General features: G+C 41.0%; 1 protein-coding gene across 6 annotated transcripts in view; it reads left to right on the top strand.

The window, feature by feature from the left end:
- The window catches only part of LOC125904363 (sodium bicarbonate cotransporter 3-like), a 61,317-nt gene that overhangs the window by 16,514 nt on the left and 22,369 nt on the right, over window positions 1-22,434 (top strand). For 4 of the 6 annotated variants that reach the window (XM_049601714.1, XM_049601711.1, XM_049601709.1 and 1 more), the window contains exons 2-7: window positions 6,453-6,534; window positions 9,358-9,507; window positions 12,159-12,297; window positions 12,729-12,889; window positions 13,067-13,255; window positions 14,290-14,673. In XM_049601714.1, coding sequence (XP_049457671.1) covers window positions 6,453-6,534; window positions 9,358-9,507; window positions 12,159-12,297; window positions 12,729-12,889; window positions 13,067-13,255; window positions 14,290-14,673 — 1,105 coding nt within the window. The remainder of the gene's footprint in view (window positions 1-6,452; window positions 6,535-9,357; window positions 9,508-12,158; window positions 12,298-12,728; window positions 12,890-13,066; window positions 13,256-14,289; window positions 14,674-22,434) is intronic. The other 2 variants (XM_049601712.1, XM_049601713.1) reach the window with 2 other exon arrangements.

Below are 22,434 nucleotides of genomic sequence, written 5' to 3' on the forward strand. Positions count from 1 at the left end.
GTGTGCTTACATTTTCCCTACAGAGTTTTATGAATTAGGTTCATACCATAGTCACATTTGAATTCAATTACTGTCATTTATTGTGCAGTCCAGTTACTGTCGTATTGATCCAGATCTGCTTAGATAATTTGACTTGCTTTACTTATTACTCATGACTCATTATTTAAAACAAACATTATGGAATCATGATAGTCGCCACTCGACACAAGCGGCCTCCTTGGATCCACAAAGGAAAGAAACAGTGCTAGGCTCATATAGTCTGGCTTTCTTCACTGTGTAGATGCAGCCAGAGACACATCTGCCATCGTCAACATCATCTATTGATGTCACTACATGGCAGCTTTTCTTCTGCAATCCCTCCCCACTGGGCACTGCTCCTGTAGCCAAACCACAGCTGTGATTTAAAGGCATAATGGCCAATTGGCTCCCTGGCCTGGGGACTGTGGGTGACAAACAAGGGGTTTATTTTGGACAAAGCTATGTGACAGGTTGCATCATGTGTTCTTAAATTGTACCAAGCAATGTGGTGTCGAGGCCACAGCAGACACGCTCATATACTTCACAGTCATGACGACAACATGCATAGAATAAACGTTAAAGTATGTAAACAGGTGTTTATACAGTAAAATTAACAGATTTGTGGAAGTGGTATTTTAAGAGGCTTAAGAATAAGACGATATTCATGAAGCAGAAATTGTTCACACCAGCTTTGGGCGTCCTGCCTGTAAAGATTGGTTCATGTGATTTCAGCAGAATGGGAAATTAGAACTGTGGCCAGTCAGTAGCCAAACTGATTTACATTTTGTTGTATTAAAATGAAGTATAATGTACACATCACAGGAGTTAAAATCTTGTTTTATCTTTGTTACATTTACAGTAAGTGAAAATGTTATTTAAAGATCCAGTGTGTGTGATTTAGAGGGATCATTGGCATACATGGAATACAATACAGTAAGTGTGTTTTCATATAGTGTATAAATCACCTGAAAATAGGAATCACGTTTTTGTTACCTGAGAACGAACCGTTTATATCTACAAAGGGAGCCGGTCCTCGTCTTCGGAGATCGCCATGTTGCAAAATGCAAAAGAAACACTGGCTCTAGATGGGGCCATTTGCTTTCCCATGTCTGCCACTGTAGTTAGCAGCCCTCTGCAACAACAGTTGCAAGATGCTGATTTTTTAACCAGAAACTGATTTGTGCTGTGTTTTTACTGGTTTAAATCAGCAGTTCTGTTTGTTTTGGAGTGAAAGAGACCTCTGCATATAATCCAATTTGCGCGAAAAACCTCCTGAACAATGAACACTTTTGGAATTGTAACCAGTGTAAATTTTACCTGGTTGCAATCTACAATCCTCACCACTCTGTGCCACCAAATCCCCCTTCTTAAACACCATTTCTTTAAGTTTAAAGTAATTATACCACAATGCAGTTGAGAAATCAAGCACAGATGTTTGTGCTTCAGTAATCTGTAAATGTATCAGCTAGTGTGACTGATGGACCAAGATGTTAGCTTTCTGTCCTAACTGCAGCTGAACATCCAGTCCCCTTCTTCTTCTTAAGTCACCCTCAGCCAGTTTAACCTGCCTGTAGTGTGCTTGGGGGCGGGGGGAAGAACTCCAGTTACTAGAGATAGATTAATTTCTTGCTGCTCTTCTCCCTGCAGCTGCATTATTACTGCTCCTCATCAAGGCACTGTCAGAGAGCAACACAGCTCATTATCATGCAAATCCACTAGCAACTGAGAAACATACACACAGGCGTACAAGTGCACGCACAGACACAATCACAGATGGCATCAGTCATTGTAGGTGGGGCTCTAACAGAATGATTATGGTAATATATGTGTGGAAATCTGAATGTCATTGAAGACATATTCATAATAGTAAGCCAGCAATGAAACAGAAAAAGCAGGAGATGGGTCATGGAGTACGTGCTTTCTGTCAGAAAGAAACTTCAGTGCAGTACGTAGAGGTGACCAACATGTTGGGGCAAAGACACACAAGGGCCTGATATCATCCACATGTTACATAACTTTTTGGCATATGGCTGTCATTGTCACCTTTTGTTTTAGGCAGTAGCTCTCTGTGATTGGTTGAAGGCATTCAAAGAGTCATGCAGTTGGGAAATGTGCTGCATCAAAGTGTTTGTACATGAGCCAGGAGGATTGCACATTTGTAGTTGTTGACATGCGGAATCTGATCATGTTATAAAGCCTGTGTAAAAGACGGAATGTTAGATACTCATAGAAACTCATAGAAGTGATTATCTTTGATCACCTTGAGCTTATTTGAAAGACGAAGAAATTCCTTTTTAGTTTCATGAACCGTTTTTTGCAGCCTGCCCCAACCTGTTATTGAAACATCAGCTGTCAAAAAGACTGTACTCAAGGGAAGTGTAAGACAGGATCCCTAGTATTAAGCCTTATCTGTCACAAATGTGCTATTACCCGTAATTCAGCCTGCCCTTATCAGCCTGGCAATCAGAGCCAGCATTAACTCACTGCCACCCAGTGGTGTTTATAGGCCATATATGAATGCCTGTCTAAAATAAGCTTTCCTTCATCACAATACATCATGTCTAGTTGAAAGGACACACTGATCATCGAGCCAAGCTGGCCTGTCTTCTATGAATTCTCTCTGTGTGGTCTTAGAGAACAGCTGGAAGTATTAGGTTTCTTAGAGGTGCGAAATTGTAATTTCTCACAAGGGCGGGCCTGCAGTGTGTCACAGGTGTACTGATTGAAGTGATTTGACATCCCAGCTTTATTTAATGTAATTATATGTGTTTGTTGATTGGGGGACTGGTGAGGATGGGAGAGGCGGGATGTGTTGTAATTATACGAAAAGATGCCAAGACATTCTGGTTCCTCATTATTTTTGTGGTTGTGGCCTTGGGTGACATCGGTGTCGGTTGGACTCACAGTGACTTCTCCAAGCACATTTAGCTCTGTATTGGCCACCACATGAAACAGTAATTGGAGATGGTCATGTCTCTGTGGCTGCCTTAAATGCTCTGCACTAAAGGTTAGGAAGTCAGGGCCAAACCGGGTTTGGGGTGAGAAGGTTCATTGGTTTATGTCTGTCAGGGTGAATGTGTATGTCTTAAGGCTCCGACATACTTTCCGTATTGAACGTCCCCGGACAGCTGTGGTCACACGGACACGCACACAGTTCTATTCATAGTACAATTAAGCGTCTACGTCAGCCCCCAGTAGTTAACGGGAAGGCTGACTGGTGGGCTTACCATTCTCTTACTGTCAACATCAGGTGAAAGTGAAACTAAGAAGAATGTTGTATATCCAACTTAAAACTAACTTCACCTTAGGCAGCTGTGGATGGCTTGACTGACAATCAGCACTGCTACAAAAAATGGGCTGCCCACAGATGTCGACATAGGGGTCCACGCAGATCCTTGCGGACATGGGTGGATGACGACGTTTACGTCTCACGGACCCTTGCGGGCACATGAATGCGGACCATGTGAATTAGCCTTCTTAAGAACCAGTTTTGAGTTTCAAACTGAACAAAGTTTGGTTTAGTTTAAAGGTTACAGTTAGGATTGGGCTAACTTCAGTTTAAATGTTGAGGTTAAATGGATGGTTCAGATCTTTTGAAGCAGGGTTGTATCAGGTTCTTACCATAGTCAGTATATTAGCTACAATAAGTGTCAGTTGGGACACCACAGGCTTGGAGAAGTCCAATCCGGAAGCTAAGCAATGTACAGTCACTCAGTCACAAAAGTCACTCAATAACACAAAGGAACAAACTGATCCAGGCAGAGGTAGACCAGCAGCTCTCATGTTCAGTGAGTCAAACTTACAGTTTTTGTCTATGCAGTCTGGTGACTGTGACGAGAGCATAGATAGGGAACTGTAGCTGTTACTGGTTTCCTCGCTGGCATGGGCTGTCTGATGGAAAGGTAAAGTGGTGCTGACAGACATCTACTGTAGTGTTGCACGGTATACCGGTACTAAAATAGTACCGCGGTACTAGAGTATTCCAAACGGTACTATACTGCATTTGGAAAATACCGGTACTTTGAAATTGATTCAATTCATTAATTTAGTTAGTTTATTTTACTCATTTATGCACACAAACGCCTTTCTTGTTCCTATTGGAACACAGATTGCACAAGTGGTGTGTATGACAACACCTGTATCAACATTCGCAGCTGGCGCACGTGAAAAAAGTCAAGAGAAAGTCTGCCTCGCAAAGGGAGACAACACGAGACAACACAAACTTGGTGAAACATTTGAGTTACCAAACCGTGACGTCCGTACTGAGGTACTTACCGAACCATGATTTTTTTGGTACCATTACACCCCTACTATTTATTGTTCTAAAGGTTTGTATCCAAAAGGACTTTTCCTTAGGAAAAGTACCGAAGAGTATCGAAAAGTATCGAAATTCATATTGGTATTGGTACTGTAACAAAGATTTTGGTATCGAGACAACACTAGTTTACTGTATGTAATACACTGACTATGGATAAGTACCCCATAAAACTCCACTTCAGAAAATCTGAACTATTCTATTAAGCATGTACTGCTGATAGTTAAGGCTGAGGTTAAGAGCTGGAGAATGAATGTCCTCACAAGTATAGCACTTTTATGTGTGTTTGGGTGCAGTAATTATTGTTTCAAGGCACTATAATTTGATAAAGAATATTAATATGCACCCTTGCTGCTATCTATCCTGGCAGCTTTGTGTCTTTTCTAATTGGATCGTTCTATCTCTTGATGTTTCCATGAGATTGATATCAGACTAATTATTTTCACTGAGGTCGTAACCTCTTTTTTAATGAGTGGAACCAGCTTCTCGATGTTGCTATGAAACTTAACCTTTTATGGCATGGACCACAACAACGAATATGTTTTTCAATACTGACTAATTAGTATGAAAAATGGCTCATATATAACCCCCATGAAGTTCCAGTAGTACCTTGCTGCTTTTAACAGAACATCAAGTTGTTAAAATAACACAACAGAGGTTAATGTGCTTGGTACACTATGCTGTTATCACATCCCCCAAATCTCACCTGTTTGCCAGAGGATGTAATTGTGTTCTGGACTACATTTAATACAAGAGATGAATTATCACAGTCTAATAATTAAGTACACTTAATAATATCTTCCAGATCATGGTCTGAGGTGTTGCTCTTTATTGTTGTGTGAAAATGGGCTGTCAGTGTTGGCCATCTGTGAAAACAAAGTGTTTTATTTTCATAACTCCCACAGATAAACTCAGAGCTATGGAGTGATTTGGTATGGTAAACAACAAGTGATTAATATATTTGGAGTGTCAGAGAAAATGTAAGGATCTCCACGCTGTTTTCCCACCAGTCTTATCACAGTCAAGCCAATCTTTGTCAATGTACTCGGCTTAGTGCCTACACTATTTGAAAAACTGCAGTTCGACGGAGTCAGTGTCCTTTTCTCTGCCCTGTAAGTTTCAACCCACACAACAAACGTACAAACTTTGAGTGTGTGTCTGCCTGTCCGCCACTGATCGTGCATACTACTGGACCAATCACCCTAATATTTTGTATTCACATTTATGACTGTATGCTCAAGGACCTTTCGTGGTTATGGTGATTGACAATTGTTAAAAAACTGGTTTTATTGACTGTTGCACATCGTCATTGGGTGCTGACTCCTGACTCCTCTCAGCCAGCCAGTCGAGGCCACAAGTCCTCAACAAAATCACACTGCAAAAGCATCACACAAAAAGCATTTCTGACATTTGTTGAGGCTAAAAACAATAAGCTTTACTGTCTGTCTCTGGCCACATTTTGGCCTTTGTTGTGGACGAAAAACTGACATCCATAGAGGACTTTGGTCTATTTTGAAGAGGAGCATCTGCGGATTAATTCTGTTCCTGATATGTAATAATCCACTAACATTAGGCACAATATGAGATGGAAAAAAGTATTGTTATCTTTGTCACCATCTTAACTGAAAGGGAGCCAGGAGGGACAATTCCACAAGGTGCAGCTGTACCTCATGCATTGTCTAAGGCGGCGGAGGTCAGCTCCAGTGGCTGCCTGGCGGTGATCTGCCCTCCACTGATTGTACTTTCTAGTTTCAGTCAGTCATTGCTTTTAACATTTTGCTCCATTTCAGTGATGAGATATCTTATTGAATGTCTGCTGTGTGTACCATTTTGTTTTATTAGTGAATGCAAGTAGCACATGTTAGTAATGAGTGCACTTGTATCTCCCCAAGGCCAACACTCAGGGGAAGCAGCTTTTAGTGTCCAGTGAACTGTACTAATTTCTCATTACAATAGCCCCAAGTTCATTTTTAAATTGCATATAAAGTCATAAAAAACAGTAAAATTATTGAGGTGAAAATTGGAATCAAAAATCAATTTGCACATGATAGTCATGTATCTATTTATCTTTCTTCTGTCTGTATCTCTTTTGCTAACTCTTTCCTTCTGTCTTTCTCAGGGTCTAGATGAGGAGGCAATAGTTGACCATGGGAAGACCAGTTTCACCACTCACACAAACTATGAATCGGAAGATTTGGAAAGTAAGTTTAAAGCCACCCATACTGAAAGATTTTTCCTGTGTCTGTGTCTTTTTTTTTAATTGAAAAGGTAGATTCCTAAGCCAGCACAAAAAACACTTGCTGGATAGCAAGATTGTGTTGACTTTTCTATCTCTACTAAACTAATGTTTGATTTTATTTTTCATTCATTCCTCACTAGCTGCTGATCACTTGAAGTGTGATGCACCAGGCTAGGTAAACTTGAGACACTCCAGGCTCTTGAAATTTTGTTGTTTTTGAGATTTTGTAGTAAGGCTGTGGAATAATATTATTATTATTAATATAAATATATAATTTGGGAGAGGGAAAATATTTTAATATCTTTATCCACTTTATTCCTCAGGGCACTACTGTAGAAATGATTATGGGCACAACTTCCAGTGAGATAGCGGAAAGTAGCAGTAAGCTAGTTAGTCCCATAGACTGTCTGTGGTTAGTCCCAGTGGCTACTCTTGGTGGCTAACCGCCAATGCCAGTTCTTTTTGAAAGTAATTTGCCTTCAGTTTAGGAAATACTGATTTATTTTTAACAAATATTTAACCAATGTTAACTTAGCCTTTTCTAAAATATCTTTGCGGAGCTCTGGTACCTGTTGCGCTGTTCGTGTCTGTAACGACTAACAACAAGTCTAAGCTAAATTTTTGTCTTCAGAAACTGTGTTGAACATGTGACCAGAACAAAAAGGGATTGTTGCCAAAGGTACCACTGATATGAGAAATAAAACCACAAGAGTTTGAGAGAGAAAATGAGAGAGAATGACACCTAAACTGAGAGGTCCGTCACTCAGCATCAGTACATGATATCTTTCCTCGTCTGACTTCATTCACAACCTACATTAGAAAATTGCTCGTTATAAAATAAACTCCGCAACATACCTTGAAATATGTATTTAGTCATTAGGGCTGAGAATGTGTTATTGATTTACCGTACTTCCTTTATATCATATAACAAAATGAATGCCAAAGGTTATTTATTTTACTTCTTTATATTACTGTTACTGAAGTCTGCTGCTAAATTCAGCCTCATGTTTCGCTCAGAACAGTTTTTAATAAATCAGAAGTTAAAAAAACATGTAAACTGCGCTGTTAATGCAGACGAGCGGAGGATTAGCTGGGAATCATCACATTTATTCACTTTACATGGAGCTACAGTTAATACTGAATAATGTTAAATGTTTGCCGAATGTGTTAGTATCTCTTAATAAGTCATCACAAATCAGAAATCATCTTTAGAAGGAGCAGATGTTTACCTTAAGCTAGCTTGGGCCATGTTAAAGTTAACAATATTTTAACGGAGCAAGGCAAAGAAAAATGCTTTGAGATGGCTGTCAGAGATGGCAGAGGTATGATCACATAACCCTGTTTGAGCTATGTGGTCCACGTTTTATTTCCCAATTGCTCTTTGGGGTTGCATTTTTGATGTATGAAAGGCACTATATAAATAAAGTTTGATTGATTGATTGATTGAAAGAAGAACAGAGTACTGTAAACAAACTGTAACCATTAGAGATCGCCGGTTTCGGTTCAACGCCGGAAGTTGCACCCATAATTCACGCAAGGTATCATGGGGGCTAGGAATAAGGTAGATAGACGATGTGATTAGATTATGAACACAAAGTAATTGATAAGATCAGATAGCGGATTGACGTAGAATTGTTCTAATACCAGTATTGGAAATGCCTCCAATACTGCCTAAAAGGTTGGATCAGGTATATATTGGATTTTGAACATCCCTAGACGGAGTGTAAAATCCAATGAAGTGTCAATACTGCTCAGGTGCAGCAGCACCACATACAGTATTACCACCCAAATATCTCTCTCAGGTGTTTGCTGTTTGCCCCTCTGTCCTCCTCCAGCACACTGCTCTTTCTTTATGTGTGTCCACCACACTTTATATCCTCTTTCCTCCATTGAATATCTCAAATCCCATTCTTTCCATTTGCGACACCCTGGAGCCCTCTGCTTTCTGTCCACCTAAGCTGTTTTTTTTTTTTTTCACCCCATCCTGTTTCACCTCCTGTGTCTTTTCTCTCCCTTCCTTTCCCCCCTCTTTCTCCATCTCCGTTTCTCTCCATCTGTTCAGCTCATGTGTATGTCACTTCTGCCTTCCTCTGAGTGCTGCATCTTGGTCTCATTCCTCCTGGGTTTTCTCTCAAATCAAAGAGAGATGACTCATCTGTGAAAAATGAGTATTGGCAGAGAATGTAGGGCGAAAATAGGGCGTCTGCGTTTCAGAACACGGTTCCTGTGTGGCAGTAACAATAATGAGGGGAAGTAGATAAAACATTTGGAAAAAAACAGAGGGGTGAAAAAGTTAAACGTTGTACTCTGGTTTCCTTCAACTGAGTATTTAGATCACTCAAACAAAATGGAAAGTAGTTCTCTGTCATTATGTCTCAAATGTTGGTGTGTCTGTCTTTACTTCAGTTGTAAATGACTGTAACTGTGATGCTGTTCTTGGAGGCTTAAATAGTCTGTTTTACAATGCAGCCTTGAAGATGAAGTTCAGTTTCATATATTGTGTTTGGAATTCCATTTATATTATTGTTGTTCTTCTTGGAATAATCTGATTTATTACTACCACAAATACCATGGAATACATTTTTTCCTTTATTACCTATTTAGGGTTATTTTGAGTCGGTTTGTTTCATGATACTGAAGATATAACTGAACTGTTTTCAGTCTTTTATGCTGTTTTCCCTGCTGTCTTTACAAACTAATCTCCTGTTTCCTTTTCCAATTTGTGTAAAAGTGGGTGTAAAGGAAAAAGTGTCTGAAATTGGTGTTGCACTTTTCTTTTCCCCAGGCCACAGAGCAGTGTACGTAGGTGTCCACGTTCCTCTTGGAAGGGAGAGCAAACGGAGGCATCGCCACCGAGGACACAAACACCACCGAAAGAAGAAAGAGAGAGACTCTGAGGAGGGGAAAGATGATGGCAGGGAATCCCCTGCTTATGGTTGGAAACATTTCAATGCCCCCATTTCATACCAAACCTCACACTTTTTTTTTTTCTCTCTCCAAGCCCCTATTTGCCCACAAGTTCATATCATACAGTACCTTGCAGTTAATATCTACTGTTAGAGCCTTTAACTGTTTATTCACACACCCACAGGACTTGCCTCAGACAATAAACAGAAGCCCTTACAATCTACAATTGAAAGACCTAGTTTAGACTTTGTGTACCTTTTCCATTTCTTTTTATTGGTGGGATTTTTCTGGTGCCTTTATAAGCTGATACAAACATTTTTTGCAAATAGTTATGTGATTTGCCACTCTCTGATGGCCATGGTAATAGACTTTGAATGCCTTAAGAATGGCACAAAACATCTTTACACATAAAAAGCCGAAAGACGCTCCACCTTGGTTGGCAAAGCAGTGACAGGAAAGTTGAAGGAAACATTATGGTGTGATTTGGCACCAGACCCCTCTTTAACAATGCACAGATTGCCAGGTTATAGTACCACTCTGCTTAAGCCCTGTGTGTCTCTCCGTCTTTCAAACGGTTCTGAATAAAACATTCAGCTCTAAAAGGCATTAAAGGCCACTGGGAACCAGCCTCTGACACTGATTGAAGGCTATGACATTTTAAGCAATGTGTGCGTGTGTTTGTGTGAGAAGTTGCTGCATCACCTCAACTGCAAGACTCATAAGCAACCAAACAATGCTTTGAACTCAATAGACCCTTTTTCACTGCACGTAAAATCCACTAACACCCGCTAACATCTGGCTTTTATATTTAATGGGAAAGGTTACAATCAGCATTCATTCCCAGGACAAAGGGCTCTGCAGTAGTCACGTATATTGATTAGCCCCGATCAGCACTGATGGAAATACGACACCCGGGTGGACTTGCTAATTTTAGCCACTTTGCTAGCACTATGCAATGAAAGGCCGCCATAAAATACCATCCATCTCTGTCTAAGCAGCACTCAAACATCATTAAAATCTGGTTGGCATTGAGTTCAAGAGAGACTGGATAAGTAAGAGACATAAAAAAGAAGCAACCACCATAACATTTTCTCTGGTGTCCAAGCTGCTTCTTACTGTTCACTAACCTCATTTTCCAGCATGTCCGTGACAGCGAACATGTGCGTCTCCTGCAGAGCCATGTACACAGCTCTGGCTCTTCCCCCATTTAAAAAAAACCTGCATATATATGCAAATTTTGGTGGAAAGGGGGTATATGAGTGTTTAACCAGTCCTTTATGACAACAACACTATCAGAACGGTGTTGGTCCTGTTATCATGTGAAGCACTGACTGCACTCACAATTCACAAGATGGATATTCTAAATCAGCACTTTGCTCATCCACACAGTTTGATGCCTAGTGCTAGTGCCTAAAAATTTCATCACATGTCCAGCTTGTGCAGAATCTCTCTCTCACACACACACACGCAGAGTTACATGAACCATCTGTCATGATAATACTTGCTCTCTACTCCAGAAATGATAGCAAAAATCCTTAAAGGTTTACAAGAGTCAGTGACATGAGATACTGACCTAGAACAAAAAATATCAATGGGTAGATCGTCTTAAAGCTCAGGTATAGGTGTGGAATAATGGTGAACAGCAACATCACTATTCAGTGTACTCCCATGTGTGTAATACACACCAGACCACCACAGAGTGTACCCATGTGTGAACAGAAAATATCTCTCCCTTTTTCGCTCCCAGTCATTCCATTTCCACCTCCCTGTGGCGTTTAGTCTTGTAATCTGCCATATCTATTTCCGTTTGCTCTCCAGTTCCAGATGTCCTGATATCTGCCCTCTAACTCAATCAGACATGAAAAGAAAATTGCTGGAAAGCATTCAGGTTTTCATTATGCTCTCTTGCGCAGTTTCTCAGCATCAAGCCGGCAGCTGGATTCCTTCTTATGTAGCATAACGAAAAGGAGTTAGAGTGATGTACTGGTCCGGCTGTACCATACCTAAAAAAGTATTCTCCTCAGCGTCAGAAGGCATTAGTGCAGTTTTACACACATTTTCTTTCAAACACTTCAGTTTCATCCTACTACCATCTCCTTTTATGATGCTCAGACTGAATCTTTGCCCCTTACGAAACATTTCCCCCGTCATGCTCGATAGCTGAACTCACAGAATAGTCTGGTACAACAGGGGGTACTCGGAGAGGAAATGTGTTTTAGATTAAGACATCCACTTAAAAGTGCCTATGGAGTTTTCTTGTAAATGGATAAAAGTTGTTTGCATTACTCACCAAAATCCACTGTGTATCGGTACCTTGACATCTAAAAAACATATTTCCTTTCCCATAAAACATTTTCGAAGCAGATTTTTTTAAACATTCTGGAACATGCATGTTTTCTAGCTTACAGTCTTCCTTTCCTTTGCCTTTGCTGGCACATTGCTGCATTTCTTGGCACATTGCAGCCACCTGTTGATGAGCGGAAAAGTTTAACAGCTTTGGCAGGATTATGAATCCCATCACCTGTGTGCATATGCGAACAAGTGAAACAGAAACCCACTGAAAAGCCCGCTCCATTGAGCTCGTAGACATCAAAAACTCCACAGGGTCCTTTAATAACACATAATGCTGGAGATTTTTTCTTCTGTATGACCTTTAACCTTTGTCCACTCTTTATACAGACACACCATCCCAGCGGGTCCAGTTCATCCTGGGTACAGAGGACGATGACCTTGAGCACGTCCCCCATGACCTCTTCACTGAGCTGGACGAGCTCTCCTTCAGAGATGGCAGTGCCACTGAATGGAGGGAGACTGCCAGGTCAGATGAACAGCATGATGGCAACCTCATAAAGTGACAGCAATACAGAACTGCCAGTGGCTTTTAAAGCTTTTAGAGCTGAATAATGTCAGATCTGTGTTTTGTGTTTGATAGCTTTGTAGCATAATTATACATCATGACATCATTGGGAGTTAACTGGAAACCATGATTAGGTATTGTGATCATGGCTATTAGTCACAACTGTGAAAAAATTGCCAAAACTATCACTGCGGTCGTCTTCAGTTAGGGAAGTGCACAGACATCATGAGAAAACACCGTTCTAGTTAGTTTAGTCAAGGTCAGACATTTAAGAGGACATAAACGGAAGAAAAGCACATTTTTGAGTGGAGGGAGAATTCAGTTATGATTTGTGGATTCAAGTAAATTGTAGGATCTGTGTGTGTATTTGTGCTCTTGGTGTTTATTGATAGATGGCTGAAGTTTGAAGAGGATGTTGAAGATGGTGGGGAGAGGTGGAGTAAGCCCTATGTGGCAACGTTGTCACTACACAGCTTATTTGAACTACGTAGCTGCATACTCAACGGCACAGTCATGCTGGATATGAGGGCCAACAGTATTGAGGAAATTGCAGGTACATTTTTCAATACTACATGACATAATTATGCCATTTTATTGTATTTCTTATGTAGTATTGTGGTTAAATGATTGATGAAATAAAGCAGATTTTTAGTTGTATAGTATTCAATGGTCCATATATAATTTATGTGTTCTTACTGTGTGTTTACGCCCCTGCCTCTGTGCGGCTCAGACATGCTGATAGACAGCATGGTGGCATCAGGCCAGCTGAAGGAGGATCTGCGCGACAAGGTGCGGGAAGCCATGCTGAAGAAACACCACCACCAGAACGAGAGAAAGCTCAGCAATCGCATTCCTTTGGTGCGCTCCATTGCTGACATAGGCAAGAAACACTCTGACCCACTCTTGCTTGAAAGAAACGGTGAGATCCCGCACTCGCATTTCTTTTTCCTCCATACTTTCGACCACTGGGGAACTGTTTCTAAAAATCCACTGTTCAAATCCCTCAATGCCATCGTAGAAAGTGGATGGTAAAAGTGAGTAAAATTTAGAGAATGATCTATATTGAAGCAGTCGGCCCCAACAGTGAAAGAGAAATCTGGGTGCTACTGACTATGCTAACCTGTATGGCTGGCCTGGCTTGGGGTTTTGAATTAATTCTTGTATTCACTCCATAGGGTGACATTCGGGAAATATTGCTTTAACTGCAACCAGAGTCAGCATTGTGTGTTTCTTTGACTAGGCATGCTGCAGTGGTGTTAATGTATGGTGTGCATTTTAAAATCTGAGGTTTTAAGAATGAGAGAAATATCACATTCTCCACTTCTGTGCCTGTGGTTCTTGTTGGGCTTGCATTTCCATACCATTAAACCTGAAACGCACATGTAAAAGGTCAGAATTATATATGTCACATTGATGGTTGGTGATGGTAATATTTTTGATGTGAAAGATGTATGTCTCGTGCCAAATGAGTGTGTACTGTGTACTGTGTAGGATTTATGAGTGGTCTGTTGTGGTAGAGCACATGTTTGCTTACAGTGCACTGACATCGTGCTAACTCATCCTCTCCTGCATGCAAGCCTCTCTGAACTCCAGAGTTTTGCCCTACCTCAGTCATGATGTGTGACTGGTTTGTTTCAGAGTTGAATGAGACAAGTTGTTTGGCCCTTGCAGACCCTCCTACACGCCTCACTGAATCATTCTTAGTGTCTCCTGCACACAACTTTGCTTTCGCTCATGTTTATGCAAGCACAAATCTCTCTAACTACACCTCTGCCACGCTCTTGCTGCCCACCCCTTCTGGCTGTGTTTCTTCCAGATACCACCTCTGTGATGTACTCCTACTTCATATGTTTTTCCTCTCTGCTCCATCCCTTATTCCTTTTCCTCCTTCTCCTTTCCCTCCATTTTCTCTCCCTTCTCTTCTCCCCTTTTTGTTATTGTCTCCTCTGTTAGGAGAGGGCCTGTCCTCTTCACGTCTCTCTCTCCACAAGCCAGGGGCAGCCTCCTCTGTCTCCAACCTCTCCCAGAGACGAGAGTCCAGAGTCTCAGTTCTGCTCAACCATCTCCTGCCCTCTTCTTCCTCCAACACTGGGCCCGGCCCAGGCACCCCGTTCCTCACCACCCCTCAAAATACCCCCTCTGCCTTCCGGCGCTCCTCCCAAAGCCCGCCACACACCTATGGCGCAGGCCCTGGCCCTCAAGGCATCCCTGAAGTAGTGGTATCGCCTCCTGAGGATGACGACCCACCACACTCTGCAGAAGAAGAGTCAGCATCACCAGTGCTCAGCCGGCGAGCATCCTCGGCATCCCAGGGCTTCGAGCTGCTGCCCTTAGAAGGCAAATATCTGTGTAGCCTGCCAGTGTGAGTCACGGCTTGAACAGAGAACACTAGCACTAGCATGAAAGCTCTGCTCCCTGTTAACTTCCAACCCTCCAACCCTGCGGCCATCTCATCAGTAACCCACAGCAAGGGCTCACTTGCTAGGACGCTCTTCCTACTGTATTTATCCACAAAGTTTTTGACACCACTCTCTTCTCTGCCTCATGATTCTTGCTATTCTCCCTCCTCTATTTCTATCTGTTCCACTGACCTATTCAACTAATATCTCTTGTTCTTGCTACTCTCTTATTCCTCTCCTGTCACATTTTCAAGACATTCCTCAGCATCTATGCCTTGCTTGGCCCTGTCCCCATTCATACCTCCTTCACTGTGGTTGCATGGCTTCCTTCTCTGTCTGTCTTTCTCCCATCCTGCATCACGTGTGCTGTGATGTTTTATTGCCACTTTTTAGCCATCTCCCCCCATCCCTTTCCTATCAGTCAAGGTGTGTGATGTAAGACATGACAGAAGGGATGTCCAGTTCATGTTTAGTTTTACTTTTTGCCACTTACCTCAGTCAAAGTAATTTAGTCTCTCTGCTAATACTATAAGACAGCTACAGTACATACTTAACCTTAAGGAGGCCTACATTCAAATCAGAAAAGCCAATCCAGGTGGGTTTAATGGCTTGAAATCTTCATCAAGAAAATTTAAAGTTTCATTTCTGTTTCATTCTGTAATGAAAAGAAGCTACATGCTTCCACACACTCTCTTAGTGGGTATATCATTAAAGCTACAGCTGGTAACTTTTATGAATATAAATTTGTGTGTCATCTACTGAAACTGTCACTATATTATGAAAAAAGTACATGCATTCCTAGAGGCTACCACAGCACACCAAAAAACAACCAATCAGACCCGAGGAGTCTGCTTTTTGAACTGCAGTTTTTTGCCTCAAATAATTTCAGACACATATTTTAGTGTACTGTTTAGCTGTAAAATGAGGAAGTTTGTGACCCAGCCGCCATGTTGGAAACAGTCGACTGAAGTACCAAGCACGGCCCACAGGCTGGACCAGCTTTCTCATTTTACAGCTAAACAGTACACTAAAATATGTTTCTGAAAACATTCGGGCTGAGAAAAATGCAATGCAGTTACAGTATCTTGATTCATATTTGAAAAAAACAAAACAATAACACCGTAAGCTCAGATACAGATCTTGCAGATGGGCTTGGGACATCCCTAGCAGTTAAGCCTTTATGTTATTGTTATGATGCAGCACCTGACCTACTTTATCCCCGGGTGACTGCCCCATTTTGAGCACACACAGATATAAATGTCATGCAACCTTTGCTTTTCCCATTGCATCTGTTGGCACCCATGCTCTTCCTCCTCATCAATTCCTAAGTATAAACATTCTTTTACCCGATTAAGAATGGTGAGGGGTGCCAGCAGCATGGCTAAATATACACCTGAGACCAGGGTGGGTGTATCTGTGCTGTATGTACTATCATAATGGCACCGACAGTGACTTTTTGTTCCTTTCCAAACCAAGCCTGGATCATTTATTATTAGACTGTATTTGCGTTCCAGTGCGTGCGTCTGTGTTTTTCTCCCTCTGGCAATGGCTCCATTTCAAAGTATGGGTCATTAGAACCAGTGATCACTTGGTGGGAGCTGAATCTGAAAGGTTGGGGCGGTCTTATTATAGCTGAAGAGCTTCTGTAATTGTACCCCCTTCTAGGACAATATACAGTCTTTCCAAGCGTCTTGACATCTGTGAGTGGGTTATTATTCGGGGATTTAACAACACTGTAGCCATTTTAAGTCAACACTGTACAACAACTAACCATCTATAACTATGTGTACTGAAAAGAGATTTAGTGTTGAGACAGTAACATGCCCTTAAAGGGATTTATGAAGTGGGGTTGTATGGGGTACCTATACAATTCTTCCCGCATGCATTCAGATTCAAGAAGTGGCAGGAGTACTGTCACGGAAGTTCAGCAATGTACTGTGGAGGGGGTGGCAGCAAAAATGTATTCTAGGCACCTAAAAAAATCATTTTATCAGTTTATGTATATGCTATACTGATAGTATTTTCACCACTTACCTTTCCGTCAGACAGCCCGTTCTGATGGGGAAATCGTTAAGGGCTTCAGTTCTCCATTTCTCAAAGCCACCAGACTCTATTGACAAAAACAGCAATTTTGGCTCGCTGAACACTGGAGCTGCTGGTCTACCGCTGCCTTGATTGGTTAGTTAGTTTGTGTTATTGTGTGACTTGAACTAATGCTTTAAAACACCAAAGTCACAAAATTACACAAACAAAATTACTGACCACTGATTTAGGCACAGTAGCAGCTTCTGTGTGGAGCGATGTTAAATCCATGTTTTTCTCAGTGGACTGATATTGATTTTCAAGGTGGCTAAAATTGGCTTAGCTTCCATGTTGGACTCCAGTCTGCTTCTCCAAACTGAGACATGCTGACTGACATTTACTGTACGGAATGCACTGACCATGGTTCAGTACCTCATATGACCCCACTTCAAAAGGTCTGAACTATCCCTTTAATGTGTCATTTAGAGTAATTTGTCTAGATGAGTAATAGCCAGACTCACAAGTTAATAACGAATAATGAAATAATTCTAGTTAAAGATGCAGTAATATAGATGCTCTTACAGTTTTTTATACATGGACTGTAATGGCATTTTGTTAACTGTCAGCTATTTATACATATACATGCCATGGACCCATCAAGTATGAAGTCATGGGTCCTGTTCAAAGGGCATGCAGAGAATCACCAGTACACACGCTTCGTGTTATTCTAGACCCTACTTGAGGGCTTTTTAAATCTTAAAGGGGAGCTACATCCATTCTCAAAATTCATGTATGTAATTCCTATGCTCTAAAACAGTCCAAAAACATTAGTAAACATGAGCAACTTTCTCCCACATCCAAAAACTAGAGTGCTAAAACTCAAATGTGTGATGTCATCAAAGTCTGGAAGTCTTGTGTTTAGATTTCGTTACTGCCTACACCACTTTGGCTTGAAGGTCAAAGGACCCTGGCCTGCGCACAATTATTATGTCCACAGTCTCCCTAGCTGCTCACTAGTCATGTTAGCAGTTGTGTTGGCACAGTTGGAGATATAGCTGTCAACAGAATTTAACACGTCTTCCACGGGGCAAAAGGAGGAACGGTCACTCAACATTTTGTCCAACTCGTCACAGAATGGGTTTAAGTGTCACCAAAACAATCGCTGTGTCCTGTATTGAAGACATAGTCCTTGTTGGGGACACATCAAGATACATTAGCATTTGTACTCCAAAAGATAAGTGGTAAAATGCATCCCACATGACATTAGCAAGTGGTTTGAGTGATCAGATCCCAGTGCATCTCAGTGGTCATTTACACTTGTACACTTGCGATCGCAAGAGTTAATGCAGATTCAGCCAATCCTTGTGAGTTCTGCATGACCTTGCAGTTTTGTCAAATCACTGCAATTTACAAGGGGTAAAATCTAATTTATTTGTAGAGCTGTGCATAGCACATTGATTCTCTTAGCCCCTCTCTCTGTCTCTGTGTTTCTCATGAGACTGCTGCTGCGAGACCGGAGCTCTGTGCCTGGGACAGACTCGCACACACAGTGACAGGGCTAACTGTTGGCATCTCAAAGCTAACATTACTCAACAATTATTAACAGGTGTAACAACAGACTCAAGCCAGCTGTGAGATTAATGGCTCAGAGTCAGTGTCAACTGCTGCTGCAGGGCTTCTGCCCAAGTGGCAAAATATGGCGAGTAGGGATGAGATCACATTGTGCTGTGGTAGTTTGTGTTAACCAGGCAGAGAGAGCAGGAGACTGCACTGCGAGCACTGTGTCAATAACAGCTGATAGGTGGTAATCAGTGAAATTAGGTATTTCAGGCTGCAACAATCCCAAAATCAGCATGCAGTATCCTGAAAGGAATGGTATCTAGCACTGTTCACTTGTGATCGGATTACTCAAGACACATGTTAATACCAGGTGTAAACAGGGCCTGAGAGCACCCAGAGGAATGTTCTGAATACATGGGTACATTTTCTGTTTCAGAACTGAGAACACAACAATAAAATAAAGCTCATCTGGGTAAAAAAAAAAAGAACATTCTGTGGGTCCACAAAATCAGGTTTCCATTAATTTTCTGTGGAGCAGCTCCAGACACAATACTTGTTGACATCACAAGTTGGAGACTTACCTCTCTGTTTCTGGCTTTGAGAGAGAGAAGCTCATGTTCAAGGATATTGATTGAACTTTCTTAAGCCGTGGAAGTAACTTATTGGAATTCCTTTAAGCATCAGTCTTTGTCAGTTTAAGGGAACAGACGCCATTTTAACATGGAAACATGACAGCATCTAGACCCTCTGAGTCTTTGTGCCGTATAATATAAATTGTGGAAAGGAATGTAGATTACCAGCACTTAGACCAAGCCCAATACATGCCTACTGTATTTACTCTAAAGAGAATATTAATAGATATTAACATCTTTTCACCTTTTATCAGTGCTCCCCGCCCCACACAAGAATAAAACAATCTGTATAATTTCAGTTATTTATGTTACTGTTTTTGCATATGAATGAGGTAGCGCTATGACGCTACTGTTTAAAAGGCTAGTATGGGGGAGCATTCCAGGGCTTAGCCTTCCTGAATGAAGTGCGTTGGCGAATGCAACCTAAGCTAATCCCTCCCTTATTCCAAGAGGCTTTGTTGGGTATGTGAGCAGTCATGCTCCTGTTCAGCAGTCACAGCTACCCAGCTTCCACTGGGGTTACTACAGGGTACAGTTCAAGGGTATGGATCATTGGTCAAGCCACATGCTGGTAGAAATGGCTCATGTTAATTTTGATTTGGGATTATTGTAGATGGGGATGTTGCATATTGCTAAAGCCTTTCTAAATGTTTTTTCTTCGAGGTTGATTTGCTTACTTCCTGATGGCAAAATAATAAATGTGTTAATGTGGGAAATGAGAAAAGAAGGAAAACCTGGTAAAAGAAGTGTTACCTCAGAATGTCGGAGGATAGTATGCAAATGCTATCCTTTGATCCAAATACATGACTCCCCTCATTTCATCTCCCACTCTCATGTCACCTCAAGTGCTAGCGTTTCCTGTATCTAGTATGGCTCAAATCACATAAGCAATGTTGAAGTGTGCAGCCAATTATGCATACAGCTTTCTGTGCCTTTTTTAGAACTTTGACACTTGAAGGTGCTGAAGTCTGAGGAAGGTGAACTGTCTTGCCTATCGAACACGTCCTCTCACTTTTAGCTTAAAGCTGACATGAATTCAAGCTAAGCAGGACTGACTTAAGCACTGCAGTAATGAGCTCAACAGACAAGGAGCAAATAGGAATAGTACTTTGTGAAATAAATCTTCTTCCCTGTGGAGAGACACCACAGTGTTAGAGCTCTGTAGGAAGTCATCGCATCTACTAATGGTTCTAGAGAGAGATTTCACTTGCAGCAAACCACTGCTGTTTTCATTTGTTGTGTAGCTCCAGGCTTGATCGCCTGTCTGTTGTATCTCAGTTAACTGTGGATCATTATACGTAGTCACCAGATCCCCATGCAAGTTCTGTGGGTTTAATAATAGCCACTTAAATAGGTGACAATCTCAACCTGGGGTTGAACAGGAATTTAATTTACTACCTGGTACCATAATTCTTTTTTATCCCATTTAAATGCGCAAGATAAAGAGTACCATTTAATGGAATATCTCATAACTGATACACAGACATAAGAAGCGGAGAAATGAGCTGGTGACATTCTGGCACTAATGCTTTCCCACACTAATAAGACAGGCCACTTCACTAATTAGACTCAGTGACTGCATATCATCGATGCAGTGGTTAATTTTTCCTGTTAAAATGACCAAACAGAATGTAAATATCACACCAAAACAGCACTGTTTGATTTAACTTGTGGGACTTTTCTGTTATGCAGCAACATTTCGGCCTCAACATTTTGGGGAAAAAGTAACATGTATAACTGTCAGAAAAATACTTTGGCCAATCTCAGGCACTCAAAAAATAATCTTTATGGGTTGTCGGGTTTTCGAGGGTTTACAGATTGAATGGTGGAAAATTCTGAGCTAAGTTAGCCTTAGCTCTGTCAGTGATCCAGATTTAGCTAGCCAACCTTCTCCACATAAACAGAGCTTTAATATCAAATATGCTTTAATTATTTTATTTATTTTAATCAGACCAACTTTCTTCAAAAGTAGCCCCTATAAACAGATTTTTAAATGTTGGAATCTTGCTAACAATAGGCAATAAGCTTCTTTCCCATTGCCAGTACACCAGAGCCATGCAATACATGAGCAGACCTTTCTGTTTTGCTTTGTTTTTTCTGGTGGGTCACATTTGACGTCATAGACCCATTCCAAAACAGGTTGGTAAAGCAGCAGGTAGGCCAGTGAAAATGTTACAGTGGTTACCTGTTTTTATATCTGTTACTTATTTAGTCTCTCTTTCAAACTTGGATCTGACTAATTTTGATCGATGTTTAAGCACTGCTTGGATGGAGACTGACAGTATTCTGTGGCGGCACATAATTGCATCGCACTACAAATGGGGATTAAAATTAGTACCTCCACCCCAGGCTCCTAGGATGTGCACCTGGCTTTAAGCCAATTTTCATAGTGGCCAAACAGTGTCATTACACCGTCATGTGATGCCCTTTGGCCTAAAAAGCCTTTTTCACACAGACTTACATGACAAAAGAGACGTCTGAAATTCAGGGAATAAATTTTTTTCAGCGTCACAACCCCGGCAAAATGACTTGTTTCACTATTTGAATTTGATCCATTGGGCTCAATAACATTTGAAAAGTCTCTAGTGGTCTCTAGTGCACCTGCTCTTTGGGCCACACAGTGAAGAAGTAGTGCTGATCATCCAGCTAATTTTATATTCAGCAGTAGCACTTTTTGGGCTCAGTGCATCACTGAGCAACTTCCATAATGAACAGGGCTCTCCCTCCAATGTTGTATCCAGTTCTCTACAGAGGTGTCATATTTATATCACTGCTGATCGATTGTAAATACAAAAGCCAAGTGGTAGATGTGGATGTTAGTGGGTTTTTTGTGCAGTGGAAGGGCCTTAAGAGTGTGACAGATTACAACATTTAACCTTAACTCCTAACCCTGCTTTGCTTATATAAAAAAAAAAAAAAGAAAAAGAAAACAATCCTACATCCTGAAAATTATGAAAAGTTTAACATGACCTATAAAACAAAAATATTTTCAGTATTTATCATTTTATAGCTTACAGTTCTTGTAGAAGTTGCAATGGGGACTTGGTGACATCAATCACATATGACATAAAAGGGTTAGCATTATTAAAAAACAAAAATGTTGCTGTGTAACAGGAATAAACCAGCATAGCATCACAAACCTGTGTGGGCAGCTGTGTGAGTTCAGTATTTTGTATTTGCCAAGAAATCACCTTTTATGGAAAAAAATGCCTCTTGTTTGATAAGCCCATGCCATAAAGTAGTGGTTTATCATAGATGAAAATATTTTGACCTTTTTTTCCAGTTCTTCAAACTAAAATCTGAGTAGAGAGAAAAAATGAAAGATCAAATGGTATTTAATAACTTTCATTTAATAATTAAATCCCAAATGGCATTTCATGGTGAGCCACACTGCTGTCCTCGACCAGTCTTTGCTTTCCAAGTACTTACACACAGTGTCCATCACCACTTTGTCTCTCCTGCCCTTCCTCTCCCCCTGTCCCTCC

This window comes from Epinephelus fuscoguttatus, linkage group LG17 (genome assembly GCF_011397635.1).
Source record: "Epinephelus fuscoguttatus linkage group LG17, E.fuscoguttatus.final_Chr_v1".
NCBI classification, from domain to species: Eukaryota; Metazoa; Chordata; class Actinopteri; order Perciformes; family Serranidae; genus Epinephelus; species Epinephelus fuscoguttatus.